The 24,778-nt window shown below is 38.3% G+C and overlaps 1 protein-coding gene and 2 pseudogenes across 4 annotated transcripts in view; 1 reads left to right on the top strand and 2 right to left on the bottom strand.

The window, feature by feature from the left end:
* ACBD6 (acyl-CoA binding domain containing 6) overlaps positions 1-24,778 on the bottom strand; it is a 227,421-nt gene that overhangs the window by 47,033 nt on the left and 155,610 nt on the right. The window contains exons 7-8 of one of the 4 annotated variants that reach the window (XR_009531216.1): positions 22,970-23,091; positions 454-517 (exon numbers count right to left, since the gene is read on the bottom strand). The exons of 2 other annotated variants lie outside the window; for them this stretch is intronic. Coding sequence is in view for 1 of the 2 variants with exons in the window: in XM_060091181.1 (XP_059947164.1) it covers positions 23,065-23,091 (27 nt within the window). In the remaining variant the exon portion in view is untranslated. Of the gene's footprint in view, positions 1-453; positions 518-22,681; positions 23,092-24,778 lie in introns of those variants that run through there. One more of the 4 variants, XM_060091181.1, reaches the window with a different exon arrangement.
* On the top strand, positions 2,833-3,112 carry LOC132483257 (vacuolar ATPase assembly integral membrane protein VMA21-like; annotated as a pseudogene).
* LOC132483256 (ribosome maturation protein SBDS-like) lies at positions 8,400-9,315 on the bottom strand (annotated as a pseudogene).

Here is a 24,778-nt window from a genome sequence, read left to right as displayed (position 1 = left end):
TAGTCATCGGATTATCCAATATCCTTTATTACTGTCAGTGCACCTAGACTCCTGATATTTTCTACTTCTGCTGAGGGCTGGAAATCAGACAAGTGAGTTTCTCAAGTTGTGTCTAAAATTAGGAATAGTCTCTGAGCCATGGTCTGTGATGGTCTCACAACATGATCTGCTGTATTTTATCACAGATCTGTGTATTTTATCTTGGTTTTGGGCTATATTCTCCATCAGTGATTTTCAGTGTATGTATATTTTTTACACTACAGAAGCTTTTATTCATTGGAATCTGGAGTGACAAGTAATTGAGGCAAATATGAAGGTGGTACTGCTTTGGCTGAGAAGGGGAGCAACCTGGAGCTGTTCCGCTGCACACTTGGCATTCTTGCTTCTCCACCAGAAGGGGCTCCCACTGTGCAGAGTTTGATCACTTTCTAGAGACTTGAGGAGGCTGAGTAATGAGGCTCTGGTTAAGTTATATGTCACTGTTTCACCTGCTCTCTTTCTGTCTCTGGACACCTATCTAATACACCACAAAACAGGGAAACACGATAAGAAAATAACCGGAAGGAAAACAACCAAAGGCAGCACTTATTGATTACTCATTCCTTCTAAGGCAACAAAGCAGATTCACATCTACACAAATGTTCTCAAGAACAAGTTTGCCGGGATTTCCCTGGTGGCCCAGAGGTTAAGACTCCATGCTCCCAGTGCAGGGGGCCTGGGTTCGATCCCTGGTCAAGGAACTAGATCCCGCTATGCCACAACTAAAAGATTCCACATGCAGCAACTAAAGATCCTGCACGTGGCAACAAAGATCCTGTGTGCCACAACTAAGACACAGTGTGGACAAATAAATATTAAAAAAAAAAAAACGGACAAGTTTGCTTTAGGAACTGAAGCTAAGATGACTTCATTGACTTCAACATGTTATTAAAATTGCTAGAGAGAGAGAGGAATTGGAGTAAAGTAGGCACAGTATAAGTGAGCAGCTGAAACTAAAGGATGGATAATGTATGTGCTATGCCCACAAGGTGGTCTTCTTAGGTTCATGTAATCATTCAGACACATAAGACTACTACTGAACACACTTGGCATCAGTTTACTCAGAAGGATTTCAGACAGAAACCATTCAGAACTTGCCATCAGGGCAGTGTCAGACTGGAGTTCTTGCAGTAATTCATGTGACAGCTTGTCCAGCCATCCACATGCTATCTTCTCTCTAGGAGATAAAGCCCATGGGTGAGGAGATCCATATTGTTAGATGTGGGTCCATCTTGGTTTGGAGAACCTGCTGCTTTATAGGAGCCATTGTATCTTCTAACAGTAGCTTCTAGGGTCACACAACGGATATCCCCATTATAAGAAACTCAGGACAGTCCAAAGTGCAGTGTCACCGTTAGGAATTTATCATTCCTTTGCAGTTCCTTCCATTCCAGATACAACTTACCAATCAGGAGGTCAGTTTTATCTTAAGTAATGTTGCTTAGTAATATAAGTGACATCCTTAACCTCATCATGTTACCAGGGAACTTAAGACATTTTTACCTAAGGCCAGCTTTTCATCCAGCAGGGGAAGTTGTAATTAATCTCATAACATGGTTATTAAACTCATATAGCCAGATTTCCTATCTAGAAGTTTAATTTGAAATACTTTGGGATCTCACTGGACTTTACCACTTTAATTATGAGAAGTTCTTCCATGGCAAATGTTCTTACTATTTTTCTTTTTGCCTAAGTTCTTTGAATTGGTCTACAATATTATATTTTACTACATCTGTTTAAATCAGGAGGATCTGACAGAATAAACCTAAATAATATTAAACAATACTAATAAAGCTAATTTATCTAGAAGAATAAATGCATGAAGATACTTAAGAAAATGGGGGCCTGGCAATTTCACTTCTGGGAATTTATCCCCCAAGGAACATGGTCCCATCCCCAAGTGTTCATGTCATTTGGCTCTACTATTTATCTAGCTTCTCAACTCAGAAATGTGAGTTCCATCCTTGATTTCTCTGTTTCATCGTCTGCATCTATTCCATAAGCAGTCCTATTGGTTCTACTTCTAAAATACAGATATGTCTTCACTTCTCTTCATCCCCATTGCTACCACCTGTTATGAACTGTGTTCCCCCAAAAGACGTTGAAATCCTAACTCCCAGCGCCTCAGAAATATGACCTTATTTGGAAATAGATTAGAGGGATGCATCCATAAGCCAAGGAATGCCAAGAATTGTCGGCAAACACTAGAAGCTCCAAGCGGCAAGGAAGGATTCTCCCCTATAGGTTTCAGAGGGACAGTGACTACTGACAATACATTTCTGTTGTTTTAGGCCACCCAGTTTGTGGCACTTTGTTATGCCAGTTCTAGGAAACGCACACACCCTCTCAGTACAAACCTCCATCATTTCTTACCTGGACTGACGCAGTGACTTCATATTTGTCCCCCTCCTCCCCTCTCCCACTGTCAGCCTACTCCAATCTATTCTTCAGACAGCAGTGAGAGTAGCCTTTTCAAAAGTTAAATTAGATCATGTCATTACTTTGGTTTAATGCCCTTCAATGACTTCCTATTGCTCTAAGAATAAAGTCCCAAACGCTTGCTATGGCCTAGGACAACAGTTCTTCACCGTTTTAGCCTCAGGACCCCTTTACAATAAGTCTTCAAAATTACTGAGGACCTCAAAGAGTTTTTGTTCATGTAGTTTAAATCTATCAGTGCTTACCATATTAGAAATTAAAGTTGAGAAATTTTAAAAACCATTACATGTTACTCTAAGTAACTTAATTTCAAAAATGAAAATACAGAGCGCCTGCTGCGGGCGTGGCGACGCCATGGAGCGTTTTGATAAAGCGGCTCTGAACGCGCTGCAGCCGTGCGACTTCAGAAATGAAAGTTCATTAGCATCCACTCTGAAGACTCTTCACAGCTTTAATGATCACTGTACCTATTGGGTTATATTTCACGACTAAATCTTATGTTTTTGAAGGCGCCTTTGGGATGTCCAATAGGGACAGCTATTTTTATGCTGCTATTGTTGCAGTGGTCGTCCTCTTTATTTATGTGGCCTGGAATGAAGGCTCAAGGCAGTGGCGTGAATGCAAACAGGATTAAAGTGAACATCACCTTTTGATAGCATTAAATTGATTTTTTAAAAATGGTAAATGCGTCTGGGGTATTGATGATTTTAATAAAGTTGAAAGAACATGTTAAAATCAATCTTATGGAATCAGGTTTGACTAGTGTAAATTTTGATCCTTCTAAAACAATGGTTTGTATCATCAGTTTTAACTGTATGAGCCTCTCATTTGCAAATGAGAATTTGGAAAAGTTAAATTGGTTACAAATAAGTATGTGAAATTAGTTACACATTATTCTGGGAAGAATTTGATTATCTTACAACAAAACAATATTTTACAGCATTTGTCTTTTGGTTGGCTTTGCGTTTTACTCCTCTGGATATATTCAGATGTACATAGTGGAGCAAATCTAAACTTTATTTTTCGCTGGAACACTTTTCCTAACTATCATGAAAATACCAGGTCATTGGATTTTGGGTTGTAAATGTGTATTGGAAATTGCTTAAATTGTGGACACTGGAATTAATCTGAATGTCACTGAGAAATTTTGCATAAAGTGTAATCCCTCGTCAATAGAAATCTTTCATTACATTATTTCATGGGGAAACTAGGTTGAATCACACCCATTCATGTAAAAGGACTGGATTTATTGAAGAATGCAGACAGCAAAGCAAAGAGAGCTACCTGCCTAGGCACCCAGCCTACTCCCTAAAGGCCCCTTGCAGGCCAGCCTCCTGCTTTCAGACAAAGTCTGTAAAGATCTGATTTGCTCCGGTCATTCAACAATGAACTTACACTTTAATTACAAGGTTGTGTAAACTCCCTTTAAATTTGTTTTTCCTACTTTTTAATAATGTATATGAATGAATTTACATTTAAATGTGTTCATTTTTGCATACTTAGGGAGTGTAAACAATCCTGAAAATAGATTATTTTTATCATCCAGGAAGTATTCTTGGAATTTCTAGTCTTTTAAATCAGTGCCATTATATCCCAGATACATCAATAGATAATGTACCTAAGTTAGATAATCCTTGAGGTCCTTTCTGATAGAAAAAGACCCTGTGGTTTTACTTTCGTATCGTTGGTCTGTGTTCTTTCTAGCCACTTGGTACTACTTGTGTGCAATCTAAAAACACACCCCAAAAAAGTGCATATTAAAACAGGAAGAAAATTTAAATTCCCTGTAATGTTGCCATCTGGAGATAACCACTACTTTGGTTTACATCCTGTGTGCATTTCTTAATGCTAGTTTGTTACACACCAGAAGTTTGGTTTAAGTTCAAATTCTGCCAATTTTACCTGGCAGCTATTTGCATTTTTTCAGATGAGTGATTACTGGCCGTTTTCTTAAAAAGCACATTCTACCTTTACTCTTTTTTTTTTTTAAATAGTAATAGCTTTCATTTATTGAGTCTTTTTTTAAACATCTTTATTGGAGTATAATTGCTTTACAATGGTGTGTTGGTTTCTGCTTTGTAACAGAGTGAATCAGTTATACATATACACATGTTCCCGTCTCTTCCCTCTTGCATCTCCCTCCCTCCCACCCTCCCTATCCCACCCCTCTAGGTGGTCGCAGGGCACCGAGCTGATCTCCCTGTGCTGTGCGGCTGCTTCCCACTAGCTGTCTATTTTGTGTTTGGTGGTGTATGTGTGTCCACGCCACTCTCTCGCTTTGTCGCAGCTTGCCCTTCCCCCTCCCTGTATCCTCAAGTCCATTCTCTAGTAGGTTACTCTTTTAACCAGGTATCTCGTTGTACAAATTTCCTGTCATTGATAATCCCTAATACAATGGCCCTTGCTGTGAGTGTTTGCCATTACTGATTTTGTTTGTTCACCCCTACTTTTGATGTTGTGGAACTGGACTAAAGGAGAGGCAGTTAGGCATAAAAGCAAAGAAGGCATTTGTGTTTATTTAGTTGTTGAGAAGAAATAAAAGATTATTGTAGGACTATTTTTTATTCTTGCTTATAGTTAAATGTTATCTACAGTTTAAATGTCTTAAGTAGTTATTCTAAATGTAAAATGTCTTCTTAAAAAGACGACAGTTTTGGTATAAAGTTCTACAAATTTAATATGAAATTGTAGGATACTCCAGGTTGAGTCTACTGTACTGTATGGTAGATTTCTAGATGATCCCCTCTTTAGATGCCTTGTTGTACTAAAATTTGTCCACCTAATTTCTTTTTCTATAATGTCAAGGTTTTTCTTGTACTTTTGGGATCTTATGCTATTTGTAAAACGTTAATGTCCAGTGTTGGATCGTTTTGTTTGATTTCAGACATTTGCTGAGTAGATAACATGGGTGTGTTTCTGCAAGTATTTAAATCGGGAATTCATGCAAAAGCAGATGTAATTTCCTCTTGGAAAAGGTACCCAGCATTTGAAAGTTAGAATCGGATGCTAAGGTTGATGTTTGGGGTTATTACAATATAGACTTGTTTTCACACCAGTTAATATTTTCTTAGGGTTTTAACTGTTAACTGAGTAGTTTGCTGCTGTTGAAATAACATGGTATTTGACAAATAGATTTATTTTTCAAGATGTCTCAGTGATTTCCTCTTGTACAATGTATATACTTCAGGATGTATAGAAAGGAAATACAATTGAGCCCTTATATAAATGTTAAAAGGTAGGAATATATTCACTATTGTTTGAAAACTGATTGTAAGAATAACCTCAATTAGGGAGTGTAACTTGAAGTGTCAGTACAGGCTACTGATTTAACACATGACCTTCTTCACCTCACCTCCCATTTTGCCCCCCAGAATATAATCTTTATTCTCATTGTGCTAAAAAATGAAAAGTCTGCTGTAGAATGCATCTGATGTCATTAGCTCTTCAAGTGGATACCATTTTACATGTGACAGCAGAATTCAGTTTTGAATTGCTGAAGAAATTTAAACCCTCCATAAAAAGAAAAAAAAAAACCACCAACCTGCGTTTCATGGGAATCTAACAGAAATATACTGTAAGATTATTTTCATCATAAAGATCTCATCAGCTTTGCCCAAAAAGCAACTGCTGGACTTGTTTGGTGTTTATTTTCTGTTTTCATATAAATTTTATATATACAGCCAGAGGACCCAAGGAGACCAGTAAAAACAGTTAAACAGATAGGGTGTACCCAAGGAAAGATGAAAGCTGAAGGTACATGAGACAAAGAATTTATATTCTGTTTTAAATGCATCTAGTGTATATTTCTTGTCTCCAGACAAGTTCATGTTTATTGTTTTTTTTTGTTTTTTTTTTGCGGTACGGGGGCGTCTCACCGCCGTGGCCCCTCCCGTCGCGGAGCACAGGCTCCGGACACGCAGCCTCAGCGGCCATGGCTCACAGGCCCAGCCGCTCCGCGGCATGTGGGATCCTCCCGGACCGGAGCACGAACCCACGTCCCCTGCATCGGCAGGCGGACCCTCAACCACTGCGCCACCAGGGAAGCCCTATTGTTTTATTTATGCTCAAGTGAAGTTGTACATTGTTGGTAGGCCATTTTATAAATGGTTTGCCTATGGTACAAGTTGATTCATGCAGCCTCTGCTCTTCCATTTTAGATAGTGTTTGCAAGAGCTGGCCTGAAGCAGCACACTCACAACTTGACAAGATTTCTTTTTCCTTTTTGTAGGGGGAAGGGTCACCTGAGAAAATAAATTATTTTCAGGGACTTTGGGAACCTAACGATAAATATTACGTGTAACCTGTGAACAGATTAAGCCTTTATATATTCATTAAAGTACTCTGGAATTCCTCAACTTACCATCACTCCTGGCCACACTTTCCTTGCCTGTTTTGTTGCTACGTGTGCTTGAAAGTAATATCTGCATTCCTTTGAAGATGTTCTATAGGTCATATTTGTCAGTTACAGACTAGTCTTCCTTTTTCTCAAGTTCAGTGAAATCTCACTGAATAGTAATAATAGCAATAGCTAACATCTGCACAGCACCTTACAGTTTGCAGAAAACATTCACGTTCTCATTTTTTTGCATAGTGAACCTGTTACGAGATTCCTCTTGACCTTGATGCTAAAAGTGTTAGAATCTTTGAAGTCCCTAGAGTCACTGAATATGCTGTAGTCTTGAATAGTGCCCTGACAAGGGGCAGATTTTAGATGCGCTACCTTGAAAGCTGCGTGTAATTATCAAAATGGGGGGCTTGAGTTCTTTACCCACTTGAATCAGATTTACTTTTGTGAGTGATGTTTTTCTAACTGTTATCTGGATGGATTTTGTATTCATTATATTCTAACCTGTAACTTGTATAAATTTACCGTGTGTTGCCATTAAAAAAGTGTTCATAATTTAAAAAAAAAGAAAATATATTTTCCAAAAGGTAAGAAAGCATAGAAGAGTGGCATTACTTTACATTTTTGCAAATCTCTTTAAAGTCTGGGCTAAACAGAAAATAAGTGGATATTCGCTTCTAGTTCTGCATTCAATCTGTTGTGATACCTGTCATGTGGCCTCTGGAAAATGCCACTGAATGCTCATGAGAGAATTAATGTGAAAAAGAGTACATAATAATGTCTTAAAATTATTACGAAATAATAATGACTTTATGGACCCCCTGAAAATATCACAAAGACCCCCAGGGGCTCCCAGTCCCTACTTTGAGAACCACTGGGCTAGGAAACCCTGCAGCATTTAGCCCCACCTAACTTTCTAATCTGAGCTCATAAAATGTTGTTCTTCCTGCTCTTCACATGGCTGGCTCCTACCTCATCCTTCAAGTCCCAGCCTGTCATCTATGTAGAGAAAGTCCTCTTGGACTATTTGCTTCAAAGAGGTCACCTCCTATTGTCATTCTTTAGTTCAATCCCCTCATTCTTTTTTTTTTTTTTAACAAAAATAAACAGTGGTTTTATTGCTTACATATATTTTCAACTCTAGTAATATATATTATAAACTTTAAGAATTAGCAATAAATGGCTGTATTTTTTACCAAGAATAATCCAGGCTATGGCAGCATGTTTGATGAATATTAATGAAGTCCTGCACAGTCATCATCTATCTATTTTTCAGAAAATCAAGAAGTCATCATCCAAGCTTTGTATTAGGTCATGAGACAGTTACCCCTATACACACATTTCATTAAGTAGAAATAAGACATTACACATTTTCTTTTTTGGCAAATCCTCCCTTTCTGTCATACAGATATATCCTCCCAAAGTTATTTTCTTATAATGTACAAAATTTATTTTTTATCCACAAGAGTTGTCTCAAATAACTTTCACCCTGGAAAGCTCAAAGGCATGAGGCAGTAACAAAATGCTACTCTGGACTCTGTATTTCACTTTTGCCTAAAACCCTATTTGATAATTAAAACTAAATTAATCCCACATTATAATACTTACTTAGGAAAGTCTTTTTGTGTACATGTTTGCCACAAAGATGGAAAATGTCAACTCATCTGAGCAAGTATTTGGCAGATCACAAAAAGAAAACAGGGCTGTGGGAAATGAAAATGCTTTAGTGTTTGACAGCTGAAGAGACTGATGATTGTCACTCCAATTTCTCATCTCCTTCTTCCACGTCTTTCAAATTGAGTACTTCCAAAGAGCCTTTGCCTTTTATCTCCCTTTTTACGAGCTCATCGATTTCTCGGAAGCAGCCGGGGTCGATGAGACACACAATATCTAACTGTTGACCATAGTTTTCACTTTCTATAACCTTGATGAGTGGCTTGAGTTTTCTTTCAGCTTCTTCCCTTCATTCACTGGAAGAATGAACCGAAGTCTCATGTGAGCATGTTCTATCTTCATTTTCTCCTTTAACTGCTTTATCACTTCCAAAGCCTGCTGTTTTGTACTCTTGTTGGGTTTGACCGAATAGTGGATGTCCTTCATGGCTCTCTTGATAAGGATAGCGGTGTACGGTCTCAATAGTTGCAATGTCCCTAAACATCTGCTCCAGCTGTGTGTGCCGTTCTTTATCTGACACTTGAACCTCTCCTTTAGTCAAAATCTGCTTACAGATTTCAGTCTGGTCATCTGTTCCAAACGCACTGATGAGATCTTCCTTCTTTGCAACCTGACCTTTAGAGACGTTTACAAGCACTGAGTGGGTCTGTAGAACTTCATCAAGGTCTTTTTCCATGCCGCTCCGCCAGCCCACGACTTTGTTTTTGTAGCAGGCGATTTCGAAGCGCTTTCCGGCTCGCTTCATTTGTACTACGGCCACATTGGTCAGGCGGATCTGGTTGGTGGGGGTGAAGATCGACATCGTGGCCGCTCACAGACCTTGGGTCCGGTGAGCCAAGGCAGACCCGCGCTGCCGGACTGAGGGCCACTGAGCCTCGATGTAACCACCCGGCAGCGCGCGGCACAGTAACGCCCGCAGACTGCGCAGCGCCGTGACTAACTCGGCCACCACAGTACACCCACGCAACTTACTGCGCAGGCGTCAGGTGTTGCGAAAAAACCCTCATTGTTTCTTCACTAGCATTTATTACAATTTATAGTTAAAGGATGTATTTATTTTTCATTTGATTATGTGCACCATAAGGTTAGGAACCACGTGTGACTTTTTAAAAAAAATATTTTTAGATTTCCTTATTTTTGGCTGCTTTGGGTCTTCGTTGCTGTGCGTGGGCTTTCTCTAGTTGCGGCAAGCAGGGGCTACTCTTCGTTGAGGTGTGTGGGCTTCTCATTGTGGTGGCTTCTCTTGTGGCAGAGCAAGGGCTCTAAGCACGCGGGCTTCAGTAGTTGCAGCACGCAGGCTCAGTAGTTGTGGCCTGCAGGCTCTAGAGCGCAGGCTCACTAGTTGTGGCGCACGGGCTTAGTTGCTCCGAGGCATGTGGGATCTTCCCAGACCAGGGCTTGAACCTGTGTCCCCTGCATTGGCAGGCGGATTCTTAACCACTACGCCACCAGGGAAGCCCCCATGCGTGATTTTTTGGCTGTTATACTCCTAGCACCTTGCATAGAGTCCAATACGCAGGAAGCACTCAAACATGTTACTGAGTGAATGAATAAATGAATCATGGATTTGTACAAATATTTATCTGCCAAGGATGTTCACTGCTTGCATTCACTCATGAACAGTTATTTCCTGAGTACCTACTGTGTGCCAGGCACTGTTCTAAGGGCAATAAATAAAAATAGACAAAAATCTCTACCCTAGTTTTGGAGGAGGGGGATATAGAAAATAAACTAAGTCAAATACACAATATGTTAGATGATGATAAATGCTACAGAGAAAAACAAAGCAGAAAAGAATGAGGAATGCTGGAGGCAGGGTAGAATGAGTTTCAACTTAAAATAAGGTAGTCAGTGTAGGCCTTATTGGAAAGACTACTGAGAGTGAAAAACCTGAAGGAGGCGAGAGAACAAGCTGTATGAATATTTGGGGGAAAAGCAATAGAGGGAGCAAGATGAGCAAGTACCCAGGCCCTGAGATGGTTATGTGCCTGGCATGTTTCAGGAACCAAAAAGAGGCAAGTGTATGGCTGGGGCCAAGTGAGCAAGTTAGATTGGTCATAGAAGATGAGGTATGAGAGGTCTGAGGGTCAGATGGCATAGGGCCTTGTAAGCCATTGTAAGGATTTTGACTTTTATTCTGAATTCAATGGGAGGTTGCCAGAGGGTTTTGAGCAGAGGAGTAACTTGACTTCATTTATGTGTTAAGAGGGTCACTCTGGCTGCCAGGTTGAGAAAAGACTGAAGGGTAGTTTATTTCAACCACCCAGATAAGATATGGTGTGGACTTGGGCCAAAGTGCTAGCAGAAGATAAGGTGAGAAGTAGTTAGATTCTGGACGTATTATGAAGGTAGAAGCAATATAATTTGCTGATAGATGAGATATTCATGTAAGAAAAAGAGAAGAGGTTAAAGATTCCAACAAGAATGTGGCTTGAGTAATAAGGATATAATTGCCATTAACTAAGATGAAAAAGACTTGGGGAGAAGCATGTTTTGTAGGTAAGGTCAGGAGTTTGGTTTTGGACATAATAATAGTTTGGGATCTCTATCAGACAGATATAAGAGAGAGGTCAAGCATGCAGTTAGATATATGGATCTGAAGTTCAGAAGAGAGGTATGGGCTGGAGGTATAAACTTGAGATCCGAAGGCAGATATTTAAAGCCCAGAGACTGGAAGAAATCACCAAAGGGTTGAGTATAGAAAAAAGAAGAGATTGGACGATTGAACTCTGGGGCATTTCAAGACAGGAGGACAAGAAAAGGAGCAAGCAAAAGGGACTGAGAAAGAACTACTGATGAAGAATGAGCAAAAGGGACCAAGAAGGCCAGTAAGGCAGTAAGAAAATCAATGTCCTAGAACACAAGAGAATAAAGTATTGAAAGAAAAAGTAATCAGTTGTACCAAATGCTGCTGATAGGTCTGGTATGGTAAGGACTGAAAAGTGGTCACTAGATTTAGCAAAATTGAAGTTACTGGCCTTCTGATAAGAACAGAAAGAATGACAGAAGTGAACACCTAATTCACGAGGGTTCAAGAAATAATGGGGAAGGAGGAATTAGAGTATAAACAACTCTTTCGCGGAATTTTGCTGTAAAGAGGAGTGAGATGGGGCAGCGGTCTGACAGCTAAGTGGGGTGGAGAGACAGCAGCATATTTATATCTGAGGGAACCTTCACAGAAGGCGGAAAACTGGTGATGCGAAGAAGGATACATGCAGTGAGGTCCTTCAGTAGGATGGCACCTAGTACATGTGCAGAGGGGCTGGCTTAGAAGCACAGATAGTTCACACATACTCATAGGAGGGAGAGTGGGCTGTGTAACTACAGATGCAGGCAGGTAGATAGATAAGATGGTAGAACTTGTGGAAGTTCTTTTTTAATGACTCTTGTTTCACTTCAGTTAAATGGGAAGGAAGGTCATCAGCAGAGGATGAGGAAGGAGGTGTTTGAATTTTGAGGAGAGAAGAGAACGTATGAAAGAGTCATCTAACAGAGGGAAGATATAATGGAGTAGGGAAATGCAGTGTCACTGCTTGGGCAGCACTGAAGGCCCACATGAGATTAGTGGTTCTAAGCCTGAAGTGAGCATAGTTATGTATTTTTCTCCTGTCATGTGTAGCTGCAATAGGTACAGACATGGAGAAGTAGAAGAATTAATTTAAACACCTATTTTCTGAAAGCCTACTATATATCAGGGACACAGTGATAAATAAACCAGTTACAGTCTTTGCCTTCATGGAGTATACAATCTAGCTTATATACTGCAAAAGAGAACAACCTAAACATCTAAACAGTGGAATGGCTACAGTATAATGTACTTGTAGGATGGAATACTAGGCAGCCATCCTAGAAATTGTGCTGAAGAAGAATGTCTGATATGCATATGAGAAGATACTCATGATAAGTAAATAAAGTAGGATATAAAACTATGTACAGTACGATCCCATTTTTGTTTTTAAAATGTATTATCTACCGATAGAAAAAAGGAAAGCATCCAAAGTGATAACAAGGGTTATCTCAAGGGTAAGACTATGGACGACTGAAACCTTTTTCTTTATACTTATTATTTGTATTTTGTAAAAATTTCTAAAATACATTGATATCACTTTAAAATAAGAAAAAGTTACTGCTCATTTGTATTCTCTCTGAATCTGAATACCATCTATACATTTACAAACATTTTTCAGTGATTATTACTTGGCTATTGCCAATAAATACTGATCAAACTGATTAAAACTATGATTAGTTATAAATGTCTATTTACAGTTATAAGCATGATAGGGTTACCTGCCTGCCTGTACCTCCCCCCCCACCCCATACATTTCTTGTCTGCTATGCTCCTCAGATCACCATGCCTAATTTGGGGCTTTTGAGTTCAGATGTTGTGGGCTGAAGTGTTCTTGTGTTTAATGTGAAATATTGAGATTTTGGATCTTTCAACTTAGAGCGTGTCCACCTAGAAATCAATCAGAGCAGGGGCATGAACACGAGAACCTTGACTGCAATCACAGAACTGATTGGCAAGTGGGGAATAGAAAGACAGGAGGACAACCAGGTTGTCTTCTAATCCTATTAACTTTTCTGTCTTCCAAGAGTACCAGAGAAAAGGATCAGGCTTTAAAAAGACATAAAAATTTTTCCTCAACTCTGAATTGTTTATATGTCCAAGTACCTTGACATGTCTAAAGAATAGGTATGTGGGTAAAACAAAGAAAAGATGATTATTTAAAATTACTCTCTAACCAAATTGTAGTCTTTAGGGACCCAAATGTAAATTCTTCTTTTATTCATCTTTTGTATGCCTGGCACACAATAAACACTCAAGAAATGTTCGATCAATAAACTTGATGATTATGACTCACTTAAATAAAGCCTGTTCAGGTTTTAATCATTATTAATAATTATTTTAAATCGACTACTATATTACAATACTCTTAGTATTATGATTATGATGTTTTAATAATACACATCATCTTGTATCTGCAAAATCTTTATCTCTGTTATTCCTCTTTGTGTGTTAAAGTGGAGTTTGTATTAAAGCACGAATATGACTCCAAACAGTTTTTTCTTGGTAACCTCAAAATAGGATATAGGAACCCAAACCTTAGTCTTTATAAACATTCTGTTTTAAAGTATATTACAAAGAATAAATGGAATTGAATGTCAAGAATGAGTAAGTGAAAGCTTTTACTCATCTAGTTTACAACTTATATCAGCTAATTTTTCTAAATTTAAGTTAATTAAATTTTTTGGTTGTTTCATTTCAAATGACCACACCAGAAGAGGGTTGTTTGTCATGGTTATTTATGCTTTTCCTTTCTGCTTCAGCTCAAAGGAAATGTTCAAATTTAATAAATATGGAGTTGTTATAAACAGCAAAAACAATTCTAATAAATTAACATTGGTCATACATTTGAAATCACTATAAGGGATTATACATTAGGGTAAAGTAAAAATACTCAGTTGAATTAAAAATAAAATCATATAATAAAGTTAAAATGTAGAAAAATTCAACCATGCTTAAAAATCAAACTATAAAAGCATAGAAATGTACACCCTCTACACTATACCTACATATCCTTTGTTTCCAAATAAAAATTCATAAGAAACACAAATGAATGACAAATACAGGGAATTTAAAGACACAGACTCTCAAATAAGAAATGAAAAAATGTACCCATGTGACTCTTTACCTAAGTGATTCTTTACCACTATCTTTAAAATGGTAGGGAATCATGAAAGCTCCCCTCCCTCTGACCTGTTCCGCTGTTCTGACGCTTGCAGAACTCTAAGCTATCACCCACTACTCTGAGACTGGGTTCACAAGCTGCCACTCTTCTTTATAACTTGAAGTAGAACGTTGAGCCTTCACAACCCTTACTTAAAACTTTCTCTCATCCCCCTTCATCTTTTACCTTGTATTATTTATGAATATGCTTGTGTCCTCCTGATCTTTTGAAGGTAAGAGCTATAGCATAGGTTAACTTTACAGACCCCTAGAGTTCCTTCATCCCTTCTGTCTAGCACAAAACTTGGCATAAAATAAAAGTTAAATGAGACAAAAATAAACTACTTGCGGGAAATTCAAATATAGTTATACCTCACTAATCTAGGGGCTTGGTTTTTGGCATTCTCAAGTACCTGGAATACGGCCCACCGTACAGGGAAAAGATGCTGATAAGAATCATATTAAAAAAGTTGTGACCAGTTGGCTCCTGTACAGAAGGATGCTTCTAGCTGGGTTGACAAAGCAGTGAAAGGCCAGTCTTTGTCTATGAAATATGAGATGCAACAGGAGGCAGAAGAGACACGGAAAAGTGAAAAGTGAAGGAAAGCAAGGACTAGAGAGCAGAAACGGTAGGAGGGCCAGCAGAGCCTAATGGTAATTAGAAGAAAGAATGGGGGCAGCAGTAGGAGCAGCCAGCAGAAATCAGAGCTGTGACAGAGGTGGCAAGTTGCAGACATTTTAGACCACAGAGAATAGCCAGCATAAAGAGGGCTGGGCTGCATGCCAACCAGTAGATTTTAGCAATCTCAAGAGGGAAAGAGAAGCTTTGGCTCTATGCTTCACCATCTATAAATACCTGTGGTACAGCCAATGATTTAAGAAGGAGGCAATGAAGTGGAGAATATATTTTAGAAAAAAAAATTTTATAGAAAAAGTTTAAAAAAAAAGTAGAATGTAACTGTTCAGCTATTTGAAAACCACACTAATCTAGAATGTTTAACTTTGCAAAGTGTGCTACACAGTTGAGGATTTATTAGAATAAGGAAAGAAAAAGGAACATTGGCTGAATACCTATTGTGTGCTGGAAGCTTTATGACCATCATTTTTTTAAATCCTCACAACAACCCTTAACATAAACATTATTATCCCCATTTCCAAGCTGGGTAAAATGAGGCTCAGAGAGATTATATATATAACTTGCCCAAGGCCCAGCATCAAAATACATGTTTTCTCAACTGTACTATGCTACTGAAAAGGAGCAAGGGGAGTCAACACAAATAAATACAATGCACAGAAGAAATGTAGTTAAAATTTTTCTTTTTGTTAAAGACAATAGGTAGCCTAAATTACAGTCTCATATCTAGCGTGCTTGTGTAATTCTTATTAACCGTAATCTCAAAACTGACATATCACATTCAGAGAGTGAATAATCTTACTCTTCAGGACCACACATTTATTTTTACTTCTCGTTGGTTGATTGCTGTACTTTTTCAAGTATGCATATTTTGAGAAGCTGTAGCTTAGTCTATACATTTTTAGGTACATGAGGGAACAGAGACAAACTATTTTCTAAAGGGTGTTTTGCTTACTGCATTACTGTTTCTATAATACTATACAGTTAAAGCTCAATATACTTCAATCTACTCGATTCTAAATCCCTCCTATGGTAAATAATCAGACGTACAGTGGAGAAATCCAAGAAATGATTCTTTCCTTTCCTACTCATTCACTTTCACAATGAAAAATTTTTTTAATTGAAGTATAGTTGATTTACAATGTTGTATTAATTTCTGCTGTACAGGAAAGTGACTCAATTATACATATATATATTTTCTTTTTCATATTCTTTTCCATTATGGTTTATCCCAGGACATTGAATATAGTTCCCTGTGCTATACAGTAGGACCTGTTGTCCATCCATTCTATATGTAATAGTTTGCATCTACTAACCCCAAACTTCTAGTGCATCCCTCCCTCACCAACCCCTTGGCAACCATAAGTCTGTTCTCTGTAAATCTGTTTCTGCTTCGTAGATAGGTTCATTTGTGTCATATTTTAGATTCCACATGTAAGTGATTTCATATGATTTTGTCTTTCTGACTTAGTTCACTTAGTATGATAATCTCTAGTTGCATCCATGTTGCTGCAAATGGCATCATTTCATTCTTTTTTATGGCTGAGTAGTGTTCCATTGTATATATGTACCACATATTCTTTATCTATTCCTCTGTTGATGGACACTTAGGTTGTTTCCATGTCTTGGCTACTATGAACAGCGCTGCTATGAACTTAGGGGTGTATATATCTTTTTTTTTTTTTTTTGCGGTATGCAGGCCTCTCACCGCTGTGGCCTCTCCCGCTGTGGAGCACAGGCTCTGGACGCGCAGGCCCAGCGGCCACAGCCCACGGGCCCAGCCGCTCCACGGCACGCGAGACCCTCCTGGACCGGGGCACGAACCCGCATCCCCCGCATCAGCAGGCAGACCCCCAACCACTGCGCCACCAGGGAAGCCCTATATATCTTTTTGAATTAGTTTTGTCCAGATATATGCCCAGGAGTGGGATTGCTGGGTCATATGGTAATTCTATTTTAGTTTTTTGAGGAACCTCCATACTGTTTTCCACAGTGGCCACACCAATTTACATTCCCACCAACAGTGTAGGAGGGTTCCCTTATCTCCACACCCTCTCCAGTATTTTGTTTGTAGACTTTTAAATGATGGCCATTCTGCTGGTGTCACAATGAAAATTTTCACAGTCTGCTAGGTCTACAAAATAGTTCCACATCCACAGAGGGTGCTATGAAATAGGCACTTTCCTTTGGGTATCTGGGAAATTAGTTAATATCTTCTGCTGTTGTTACTCAAATATAAATCCTTTATCAATGCATATCTGAATGAACAGAATGGTTTCTTCACTGCTATTCTTCCCTGTTGCCTTTCTCCCTAGTAGTAGTACACCATCACTAGATTAATCATTCTTAAAAAATCCATTATGTTACTCCTGTTTTTTTTTTTTTCTTTTTTGCGGTACGTGGGCCTCTCACTGTTGCGGCCCCTCCTGTTGCGGAGCACAGGCCCTGGACGCGCAGGCTCAGCAGCCATGGCTCACAGGCCCAGCCGCTCCACGGCATGTGGGATCCTCCTGGACCGGGGCATAAACCCACGTCCCCTGCATCGGCAGGCGGACTCTCAACCACTGCACCACCAGGGAAGCCCTATGTCACTCCTTCTAAAAACACGCACACATGCATGCACACACACAGTAGTACAAGTTGCTTAATCTAAGCATCGAAGCATCCATGGTCTGGATCCACTTTATCCAATTATTCTTCATGAAAAACACATATCTAGATTGAGCTGTTTCTGCTACCTAACCCTATTCCCACCTCAGTGGCCATCAAATAGCACCTAGCTTTTTATAGTTCATGATAGGCCACAATTCCCTCTTGAAGATGTCTCTGACTACCGTGGCTCATACTAATTTCTCCATTTTCTCCCCCATTACCTCTTCCAAAGTACTTTCAGAATATCTCATACTATGGCACCTGATTACATTCTGGCTCCTAATTGTTCTTTTTATTTAATGAGTTTCTTATTGTCTCACTTTTTAAAAATGCCACTGACTTATTATAGGAAGAGTCCAGTCGTTCAGCAGAATGTCCCATAGTCCAGATTTGCCAGTTTACTTTCTTTTGATGTCATTATATCATTATCACATTTAATAGGTTTTATTAAATTTGGGTTCAACTTTTTTTGTTAAGAATACTTCAAAAATAGTGCTCTGTGCTTCCTATTGAGACAGGGCCTTGAAGAGCACATGGTATTTGAAAGGGTGAGGATGTACGTATGTGTGAGAGGATAAGGGTGAACTTTACCGGCAAAGGAAAAACATGTGCAAAGGCATAGATGGAAGTAGGTAAGTATGTGATGTATTCAAGGGAGGAAACTATCTACACTGGCTGGAGTAGGTTTTCCATACTGTTCATGGCACTGGATGCACAGGTTTCATCCTATCCAGCCCTGCCGAACCAGGATTTCTAGAACTAGAGGCTCAGATATCTTTATATTTACAGAGTTCCTAAGGAAACTCAGATGCTTTGCCAGGCCTGAAATCCTCTGGTCTGGGGAACAGCATACATATAAGTAGTCTGCTCTTGGTATGTCAAGCTCATTCCTGCTTCAGGGATTTGGGGCATGACTTACAGTACCTTCTCTCCATTGAAGTCTCTGTTTAACTATTACTTCCTCAGTAAAGTCTTACTTGATCACTCTGTTCAAAGTAACCAACCTACTTCACTTATTTCTTAGTGCTTATCTGATAGCGTCTTATTTATTGTTTTTGGTCTGTTTCCCTCACTAGGATGTATGCTCCCAGAGTGTGGACCTTGTCTGTCTTGTTCACGGTGGTAATTCCAATGCTTTTTTTTTAGTTTTATAAATTTATTTATTTTATTCATTTATTTATGGCTGCATTGGGTCTTCGTTGCTGTGCACGGGCCTTCTCTAGGTGCGGTGAGCGGGGGCTACTCCTTGCTGAGGTGCGTGGGCTTCTCATTGCGGTGGCCTCTCCCGTTGTGGAGCATGGGCTCTAGACACGCGGGCTTCAGCAGTTGTGGCACGCAGGCTCAGTAGTTGTGGCTCATGGGCTCTGAGAGCAGGCTCAGTAGTTGTGGTGCACGGGCTGAGCTGCTCCACGGCATGTGGGATGGGATCCTCCTGGACCAGGGCTCGAACCCGTGTCCCCTGCATTGGCAGGCGGATTCTTAACCACTGCACCACCAGGGAAGCCCAGTTCCAATGCTTAAGAGTCCTGGGTATAAAAGGTGTGTGCTATATATGCAGGATGAATGGATAAAATTGGCAAATTTAGGAAATTCTTTTTGGAACACTCCTACGTAATGTAGATAGAAAGCAATAAAATTATCCTTTAAGCCTGTTTTCACTAAGGTTGGGTTGTAAGTACCTTCTTTGAGAATTTCTCTTTGTATTTTGGATATTTTGCTTTATGATAGCTCATTTCACCTTACTGTTTAAAAGGAAAAATTGAGATACATTTCATAGAAGATAACGGCAACCCTGAACATCTATCTAATCAGCTCAATAATAATTTCCAAATGTACTTAATGGACTATTACATCAGTAATTAGAAATTAAATTTTGCTAGGCTGCAAAAGATGTCAAAATTATGTATGCTCAGACTATGATATTTTAAAATTAAAATTTTATTTAATTAGCATTCCTCGGAGAAAGATATTTTAAAATTAAAATTTTATTTAATTAGTGTTCCCATAATCTATATTAAAATTTACTTCTACCCTGATGACTTATAAAAATAGAGGCAGGGCAGTATAAACACACAGAAATAGCTCATGGTGGTTAACAAAATTCACTGATACAGAACTGTTAACAACAACCAAAAAAAAAAGCCCACAGAAAAAATGATTTAGGGTTTGAGGAGTAGGGACAAAATATGAATAAACTTTTACATAAGCTGTTTTGTGGGGTGTCTGGAAGCATTGCTTCCTTTCACCCACACTTCTGTGAGCTAAAGTTAATGGATTTCTATTGCACTCCTGTTGTCACTATTGCCTAATGCTTTCCTATGGATGAAGCAGACACCTGGTTATTTAAGGAGGAGGATAAATGGGCCAAGGCAGCTTTCCCTATCCCCAATTCACCAGGGAGCGTTTGAGAATTCCACCTGACATGAGGACAGCACTGTGCTCTTAAACAATCTGCAGTTTGATCCGATTGTTCCCCAGTGGGGGAGGTAGGCCACAGCTCACTCAAGAGTCATTGATTGGATTAACAGCCTAATTCCCAACAGATGAATAGAATACTGATGTCTTGTCAGCCCAGATCACAAAAGGAAAACACAATCTGCTTCTACAGCTCAGAGATTTAACCCTCTATTTCCCCTGAAGCTACAATTTCACTTTTTCATACTGTAATTTCTTCAGAACTATTTGCCGATAAATATAATCAAATGGTGGCTTTTATCACCATCCACACACTTTCATCCTCTTTTAGAATAATTTTTTAAAACTTTAAAAACATGGAAAGATTTTTACTTCAGTTTTTACTGTCCACATTAGTCCTGCTGTCTAAATTCTTTCCTGGGTGTCCAAAAGAAATATTACATAAGCTGTTTTCTTGGGACCCAATAAAAAAGGACACAGCCTATGGGAAGAGAGGTAGCAAAATCCACATATTCAAAGATAAAACTATTCTGAGCTGTTTTTCTGGCATAAGTGACTGATTTTATTAAGGGGAATGAATGATTGTATTAAGAGTCTCAATAAATGTTCGCTTTAGTTTATTCCCCTACTCTACCTCTACCTCCCAACTGTAATTTAATAACTTTTGTGTATGGCTGTACAACTAAGAGTCAAATAAAAAGGTATTACTTCTGGTATTGATTTAAAAATAAGAACAAAAGATTTCAAGTCATCTATGAATTAGAATTCTATAATAAAGATATACATGCCTTGTATGAGTAGCAAAACAGACAAAGATGCAGTATTGTGGGCAACTTTAATGATAGTTCATTTTGTATACCTTTCTGCCTAGAGCCTGCCAATATAGCAAGAAAGACTGATTTTAGCCAGTTGTGAGTAAAAACACTGATGGTAGTAGCAAAGGTGTCTACTGCACTAAGCAATTTATGTGTTCTCTTATGTAATCCACGCAACAACCTTATGAAGTACGTATTAAGTTATCTCATTTCACAAATGAAGAAACTGAAGCTTAGGTAGGTTAAGTAACTTTGTCTGAGGTCACAGGATTTATAAGGTGCAGAGCCAGAACTTAAATTAAGTCTCTGGCTTCAAAGCTTATGCTCTTCAACACTACTGGGATTTTACGGGTTTCTCTGTATATCTTCATATTTATATGGAGATTTTTCAGTATCTGAGATTTTAAAATAAAGATTCAGCCTTCTCTTAGAATCTATTATTCTCTTGGAAAAACATCTCTGTGTGTACAAATGTTCTCTTTTGGCTTCTCTTTTTCTTTAGGAAATGACTTTCAGGATAGCCCCCTAAAGTTAGCCACATCAAAACCAGAAAACTTTTTTTGCCTATGGCTTTGGAGTCATATTCAACTTCTATCCCTTTTCTTTACCTCTTATACTGTCCTTCATCAAGTGAAGTTGATTGAATTCTCCTCCTGTACTGTATCTGATTCTTTCTTTCTCTACAGTAATGGACCTTAACCAGGTCCTAACCTTCTAATCCACTAATTCCTACAAGAGCCTCCCTAATAATTTATCTGGTCTCCTATCCCTTTTGCAAGCACTGTCCTAAGCATGCCATTCTTCTACCTGAAACTTTGAAGCATATTCTAATTGTCTTCAAGTCAGATAAGAATTTCTAACTAAGGATTTCCCTAGCTTTTAATAGAATTTGGCATATTTTTATGGTTTTAAAAATTAACATTGTACATATAGGAAGTTTAGATCAGTTCAAATATGAGAACATATTATACAAAATAGATTGTTTATATTATTCAGTATTATACTATTACATTACAATCTGATTCTTTATGGTAATATATGCTTCCATAATACCTAATATTGAAAAATAACAGTTACAGGAAAGAGAATTCATTTTTTGGAAAGAACAAGGAAAAAGTTCAACTAACAACAATTAAAATGCATTCACAAAATATGTAGAACGTAAAAGATCTTTATGCTGCTCCCACAGATCTTATTTATGTATCTATGTATGTATTTAATTCGGACATGTTTTCTTTCTAAAACAAGTAGTTAGAAGATACAAATATCATGAACACATTCTAAATCAAGACAGGCCCTATTAGAGGTTCCCTAGAAGGCGGAAGACCTTCAGGAGGATGATTCCCAAAGAATTCCTTTCTTAGCTATTGGAAAGAAGGTGCAATAGAGTGCATGAAGAGGCAGAAATGCTTCCTTGCATGTTAAAGACAGAAGCACTTCCATGGTGGCTAGAGACGTGATGCTCCAGTGCCACAAAGGATAGTTCATAGCTTTTTTTTTTTTTTTTTAATGAAGGATTTTTGTTCTTTCTGTGTGAACTCAAATTCTAAGGAAATTTTGATAGTCCTCAATGACATAAATTGGAGAGGCAGAAATCTTTGTTCTGGATGCCCTGGTCAGGCATAAAGTTAGCTGACAATGCTGGAAACCATGGTAGGCATGTCCACTAATCAATCTTTAAAATATAATACCCTGAAAGATCTATTGTTTTTTAATAGTACCGAGAGGTTTTCACATCCTACAGTCTACAACTTTAGATTCCTATCGTGTAATACAAAAACAGCATTTTAGCAGATATTCTAAAATAAGTCATATTAACTTTAGTTATCCTCTCAAACAGTAATGTTAATAATATCAAACAGAAACCAAAACCAACCAAAAAACAAATGAATAAATTTCAATAACAATTTCAGTAACAAACAATTTCAGTAACAAGGAAAATCAAATCAATGGTGTATCCTTTGTGGTAACAGAGATAGACTTGTCTGATTGTGGAAACCAGGTTAAAGACGAGGGCTTGGACAACGGTGCCCTGAAACAAGCAGACTGCAGGTTTTATAAATACATACAGAAATAATTAAAATATAAGGGGTTTAGAGGGATTAATCTCCTTTAAATAATCTCTGCCACAAAGCCTGTAAAGACACTGCTGGCACCAGGCCCATGTGAGACCAGCTGTCGGATATCAGAGCAGGAGAGAGATTAACTGCTCCCACTTCTGCACTGACCTCCTCTTTGCAGTCTTCTCTGGACTCCATCTTCAGTACTCACTGCACCACAGGGAAAGGTCAGCAGAATATACCTGCTATCATGTGGATCATTATCATTTGACTTGATTACCTATCCTTAGCTGAGGAGAAAAACCAAAACAAAAAAGAAGGTTGGTGCTGGAAGGGAATCACAAAATGTAGGCTCAGAGGACTCTAGGGAAATGCAGGAGGGCTCCAGAAAAGTGCTGATTACCTGATTCCATTCATTTAACCCATGGAAATTTCAAAGTCACCTTTAATTATTTTCAAACTGAGTTTTAAGTAATGCAGATAGTACCCTTACTCCCAAAGGAAGCACAAAGCAACTGATAACTCTTTAAAACAGTAGCATTTGTTTTGCTTCAAAGCTAGCCACAAATTCAACAAATATTTTTAGAAGGTGACAGTACAATGAATAAAACAAATCAGATAGATTTTGGGGGGCCTCCTCTATATTATATGGTATTTCCATAACTTTAAAAGGAAACCATTAAAAAACAGACAAACAATAGCTTCGCAGATGACATGAATCAATGTAGAAGTCTTTTTAAAAATAGAGTGTCATAAAATATAAGATATATTTTATGAAAAAAGATTTGCTTGGAATTTACTTGGACAGATAGAAGAAAATAAAAGTGTGAAACAGGAGAACATTATGAATCACTATAAAGCATTTAGACACTGTAAGAACAGATATACATGTACGGATTAGCATATGTATTCTTCCACCAGAAGAAAATGAGACTGAGTACTGGACTACCTTCTTTAAAAGGGTCTATCTGAGGTTCCTAAGTTTCTTTCTTTCCAGTTTTCCCTCTATGATTTTCAGACACCAACAAATCTCTCTGCTATAATTTCTTCTTGTCAAAAGGTGATTATTTTTGGTCTCCTATTTACTTCACAGGCATGTTTTAAGGACAAATGAATAAATAGTATCTAACTCTCTAGACTCTTGCGTAAAAGTAGGCTATTAGATCAATTCTAAGTATTTCAGAGGAAATACTGCTGATATAGCTAGAGTGAAATATTTTGGATAACACAATTACCATTATTTCTTACACAAAAATGATCAAGTTTCAAAGAATCAGAATATCAAATGTAATTTACTTTTTAAAAAAATAGTAAGAAGGTGCTTTGGGTTTTTACATAGTTAAAGGGCAGAAGTTCTCGTTAAAAAGAAAATTTTAAATATCAGGATACCATAAAAAACAGCTTCATTCTACTATTAGGCAATGGGTCATAGAAAACTTATGTTCAGTTTCTATTTTTTTCAGTAACATAAGAGCTCCCATACTTTTCTCTCCTGCACTGTCTCTAAAATGAAAGCTCCATCATCTTTGTTTTTCCTCCCTTTGGAAAGGGTTTTAAAGACTGCCAAAGAGAAGGCCAAATGTCAAATACATGCCTGTCCACTCAAGACTATATTGATGCCCATCAACACATTTTTCACACATCAGAGTGCTCTCAGATGTTAATGACTTTCAGCCTAAGTGATTTGATTCAAATTTTGAACCACTGATCCAGAGGTGAGTATCTTTTCACAGATCCCCTAGGCCAGTGGTTCTCCAAGTGTGGGCCTCAGAGGAGCAGTATCAGTTCCACCTGGAAACTTGTGAAAAATGCAAACTAGGCTCCACCCCAGACCTATGGAACCAGAAACTCTGGGGGTTGGGCCCAGAAACTTGTTTTAACAAGCCCAGATGATTCTTATACTAGTCAACATTGGAGGACCACTGCCCTATGCTAGTATATTCTCTGTAAATGAGCACCATCTTTTGGACAAATAGA

The sequence above is a fragment of the Mesoplodon densirostris genome, chromosome 2 (genome assembly GCF_025265405.1).
Source record: "Mesoplodon densirostris isolate mMesDen1 chromosome 2, mMesDen1 primary haplotype, whole genome shotgun sequence".
In the NCBI taxonomy this organism is placed as follows: Eukaryota; Metazoa; Chordata; class Mammalia; order Artiodactyla; family Ziphiidae; genus Mesoplodon; species Mesoplodon densirostris.
The sequence above is the reverse complement of the archived record's forward strand: the minus strand, read 5'-3'. Positions and strand labels throughout refer to the sequence as shown.